The following is a 4,631-nucleotide window of genomic DNA, read 5'->3' on the forward strand; positions in this document are numbered from 1 at the left end:
TCTGCACTGATGATCTGGGTGAGGGAATTGAGTCCAGCATCAGCAAATTTGCAGATGACACCATCTGGGTGTGACTGTGGATCTGCTGGAGGGGAGGAGGGCTCTGCACAGGGTCCTGGACAGGCTGGATCCAGGGCCCAAATCCAACAAGGTGAGGTTTAACAAGTCCAAGTGCCGGGTCCTGCACTTTGGCCACAACAACCCCTGAAGCACTACAGGCTGAGGACAGAGTGGCTGGACAGCAGCCAGGCAGAAAGGGACCTGCAGGGACTGATGGACAGCAGGCTGGACATGGGCCAGCAGTGTGTCCAGGTGGCCAAGAAGGCCAGTGGCTCCTGGCCTGGATCAGGAATGGTGAGGCCAGCAGGAGCAGGGCAGTGATTCTACCCATGGTGCCAAGTCAGGAACTGAAATGGGGAGTGGGGCCAAAGAGGAAAGGGCAAACAGGGATGGGCTGTTTGCAGAGGAGGGGACAGGGATGAGTAATAGGAAGAAATTTGTACTGCTAGGAGTAAAGAAGAAAAAGTGAAGCAAAGGAAATCCTGAGGGCAGTTTGGGGGTGGCTGTCAGGCAGCCCTGCTCTGAGCAACAGCGCCTGCAGTGGCACAGGAAACTCCCAGCTGATGGGAACAAAGTTTCTTGCTGACTGCAGAGGCCAGGACAAAGCTGAGTGGTTTCCCTGGTGTTCCCCAGCCCTTGCTGGCCCCAGGGCCTGATGGCATTTGTGCTCCCTCAGGTTCATGTCCCCACAGCAGCAGCATGGGGGTGCTCCCGCCTGCTCTGTGCAATGCAAACAGGGGCTCCTGAGCCAGTGCTGCCGTGGCTGTGCCTGCAAGGATGCGGCACCTGTGTGAGCTGGGGAAGAGGCCAGGGCTGCAGAGGGGGGATGTTGTTGGCAGCTCCATGAGAATGCCCTGAGACGCTGCCCTGGGCTGTGCAGCGCACTGGGGATGGATCAGCCCCTGGTCTGCTGCTCCTTCCCGTCTCCCCCAGGGCCCTTGTAGAGCCCCAGCCATGCTGTTTGCCCCCAGCCTGCCCACGGCCAGCCTGGGGCTGCTCACCCTGGGGCTTTTCTGTGCTGAGCATTGGCCTGGCCGTGTTCTTGAGAGAGCCTGGGCAAGGAGCCTGCAGCCCCCAGGGCCTGGCCTGAGGCGTCAGCGCTGCCCCAGCAGTGCCCATGGCCTGTCCCTGCTGCAGCCTCAGCACTGCCACCCCCAGGACTGTGCCCGGCCCCGAGAGCACTCAGGCCCTGCAGCAACACCAGGGCCACCAGGGCAGCGGGGCAGGGCCACGGCAGCAGCACTGCCAACACCAAGTGCTGCTGCTGCTGCTGCTGGGCACAGCTGCTGTGCCAGCACTGATCTGCCCCAGCTCTGCACACAGACATTGCTGCTGCAGCTCCAGAGAAGGCAACAAAAGGGCATCTCTGCAGAAAACTCTGCTGGGAGATCTTTTATTTCCATTATAGCCACCAGGAATGCAGCCTGTCATTGACACAGTCTGTGTCAATGCCACAGGGGAGATGGAGAGAAACAAAATGTGAAATGGCACAGACAATGACATTTATTTGTAGTCAATGTGAAAAATATAAAACAAAGGAAAAAATCCCAACAACTATACCAATAAGAAGTATCAAAGATGACTTTATTAGATGTGATTTGCAGACACTGGCCAGCAGTTTAATGTTTCTGAAACCATCCAGTCATCAGTCTCCATACTGCAGCCTTGAGCTCCTGGTTCCTCAGGCTGTAGATGAGGGGGTTCAGGGCTGGAGGCACCACTGAGTACAGAACTGACAGGGCCAGATCCAGGGATGGGGAGGAGATGGAGGGAGGCTTCAGGTGGGCAAATATGGCAGTGCTGAGGAACAGGGAGACCACAACCAGGTGAGGGAGGCAGGTGGAAAAGGCTTTGTGGCGTCCCTGCTCAGAGGGGATCCTCAGCACAGCCCTGAAGATCTGCACATAGGAGAAAACAATGAACACAAAACAACCAAATCCTAAACAGGAACTAAAAGCAAGAAGCCAGATTTCCCTAAGGTTTGATTGTGAGCAGGAGATCTTGAGGATCTGGGGGATTTCACAGAAGAACTGGCCCAGGGCACTGCCATGGCACAGGGGCAGGGAAAATGTATTGGCCGAGTGCAGCAGTGAATAGAGGAAGGCACTGGCCCAGGCAGCTGCTGCCATGTGGGCACAAGCTCTGCTGCCCAGGAGGGTCCCGTAGTGCAGGGGTTTGCAGATGGACACGTAGCGGTCATAGCACAGGATGGTCAGGAGGGCAAGCTCTGATCCAAGGAAGAAGATAAGCAGAAAAACCTGAGCAGCACATCCTGTGTAGGAGATGGTGGTGGTGTTCCAGAGGGAATTGTGCATGGCTTTGGGGACAGTGGTGCAGATGGAGCCCAGGTCGCTGAGGGCCAGGTTGAGCAGGAAGAAGAACATGGGCGTGTGCAGGTGGTGGCCGCAGGCTACGGCGCTGATGATGAGGCCGTTGCCCAGGAGGGCAGCCAGGGAGATGCCCAGCAAGAGGCAGAAGTGCAGGAGCTGCAGCTGCCGCGTGTCTGCCAATGCCAGCAGGAGGAAGTGGCTGATGGAGCTGCTGTTGGACATTTGTGGTGCCTTGGCATGGGGATCTGTATAAAAATTAATCATAGAATAGTTGCATTAGGAGAGGATTTTAAATATCCCAGCACGGGGTGGGGATACTTTCCCCCCGCTGCCTGCCCAGGGCTCTGCTGCCTGGAGCTGTCCCTGCCAGCAGCTGCTTCCCTGTGCCCAGGGCTGGGTCCTGCCAGTGCTGCCAGAGCCCAGCCCAGCCCTGGGGGCTCAGCTCTGCCCTGCAGACCCCTCCCAGCTCTGGCACTGCCCAGGGGCAGCTCTGGTTCTGCAGGCTCTGATGCCAACATCAGAGCAACCCTGAGCAGGCTGGAAAAGTGACACTGATGCTGCCTTTAAAGTGAACTGTGGTGATTGCTGTCACTGCCTGGTTTGTTCAGATTTGAGAAAATTGTTTTTATTTTTCTTCACCTGAACTGAGATTAACATCTATATGGAATTTCCGATCCAGGCAACCAACAGCAGTAGATTTAAAAAGCAGGATTTTCCCTTTTATCCAGCCCCTGACTAGCTGTGTTAGCTGTATAATCTACTTGTAGATGTTCGGCAGTTAAATGTTATGCTGGGAGCAATCCTGACCAATGCAGCATCCTCACCACACAAGGAGAACACTTCAAAGCCTTACCAGCTGTCTCCTTCCTCCCAGATCTTGTCCTCTAGTGCTGGGAGCAGCTCCCCGGGCTGGCTGAGAGCTGTCCCTGGCAGGCAGCAGAGTCCCTGCACCAGCACAGTGCCCTGGGCTGCAGGAGCCTGCTCTGCAGGACAGCCCTGGGCACCCCTGGCTGCTCTGCACCAGAGAAAATCAGAGAATGTACTCACAGAGTCTGTAGGCATTGTGATGTTCCAGCTTTAGGAGATGGCTCCAGGAGCTGCAGCTGCATTGTCCTGCAGCCAGAGGTTCCTGTGCCAAGGGCTGGCAGTGATTCTGCCCCAGGCACTTCTCAGCACCTTCCCAGCCCTGACTGATTGAAGCTCTCTGTGCCTCTGGGCTGTGCCCGCACGGGCTGCAGGCAGTGCCCCAGCCCTGCTGGGCTGGCAGAAGAGCTGCTCAGCAAGAGAAATGTGCTTTTGAAGCTCTTCTTGCTTACCAGGAGCTGCCTCTGGGCCAGGAGCCCAGCCCAGCTCAGCAGCACAGACACAGCATCAGGACTTTAATGACCCTCTGGGGCTTTGTGCTCAGGCCCTGAACATCAGTCCCTGAGAGGCAGCTGAAGAAACCTCTCCAGAACTCCAAGGCAGAATCCAACTCCAAGGTTTCTTGGACTTTTAATGGGTCCCACTGAGGGACACGACTGAGAAAGTGTCCCCAGGCCCCAGGCAGAGCAGAGAACTGGAGGCACTGATGCCAGGTGGGGACAAAGAGAAGCCAAGTCTTGGTGTCCTGGGGCACAGCAGCAGGGTCTGTGCCAGCAAGGGCTGGGAGGAGACACCTTGTCCTGAGGCCCTGGGGCCTCCTGGCACAGCCCCAGCCAGGCTGGGCACTGTCAGCCCCTTGTCCTGCCCTCAGCATCCCCCCCTAGCCCACATCCCAGTGGCCTCAAGGATCTGCTGGAAGGAGTCCCTGGGGAGCCTTGCTCACCAATGGCCCTGGGGGCTCCCAAATGCTCCCAGGGACTGCAGGTTTTTCAAAGGACTTAGGCTTTGGCTTTTACCTTGACTTTCTGAGAGGTTTGTGCAATCATGGCCTCCAATTATCTGCTGTAATTAGTCCCTGGAGAGCCTTTGTCAGTAACAACACTCAGTGGGGCTCATTAATGCTTCAAGGTACTTCAGTTATTTTAAGGTACTTGGGGTTTCCCTTTTGATACAGACTTTGGGAGAGGTTTCTGCAATCATGGCCCCAATTATCTGCTTTAATGACTCCCTTGAGAGCTTTGCACTGACACTTAGTGAGGCTCATTAATACTTTGAGATACTCAAGGTTTTTAAAGTACTTTGGATTTTCCTTTTCACACTGAGTCTCTGAGAGGTTTTTGTGGCATCCTGGCCTCCAATTCTCTCCTCCAAGGAGTC

General features: G+C 55.8%; 1 protein-coding gene across 1 annotated transcript; it reads right to left on the bottom strand.

Moving 5' to 3' along the window:
- Positions 1–1,679: 1,679 nt before the first annotated feature.
- Positions 1,680–2,612, bottom strand: LOC135287704 (olfactory receptor 14J1-like). Its single transcript, XM_064400927.1, has one exon. It carries the CDS (start codon positions 2,610–2,612, stop codon positions 1,680–1,682), a length of 933 nt encoding a protein of 310 aa, XP_064256997.1.
- Positions 2,613–4,631: the final 2,019 nt, after the last annotated feature.

Source organism: Passer domesticus, chromosome 30, assembly GCF_036417665.1.
Source record: "Passer domesticus isolate bPasDom1 chromosome 30, bPasDom1.hap1, whole genome shotgun sequence".
NCBI lineage: Eukaryota > Metazoa > Chordata > Aves > Passeriformes > Passeridae > Passer > Passer domesticus.

What these genes read in the sequence shown, in the direction of transcription:
- LOC135287704 (XM_064400927.1), bottom strand. Translation starts at nt 2,612, where the DNA reads ATGTCCAACAGCAGCTCCATCAGCCACTTCCTCCTGCTGGCATTGGCA.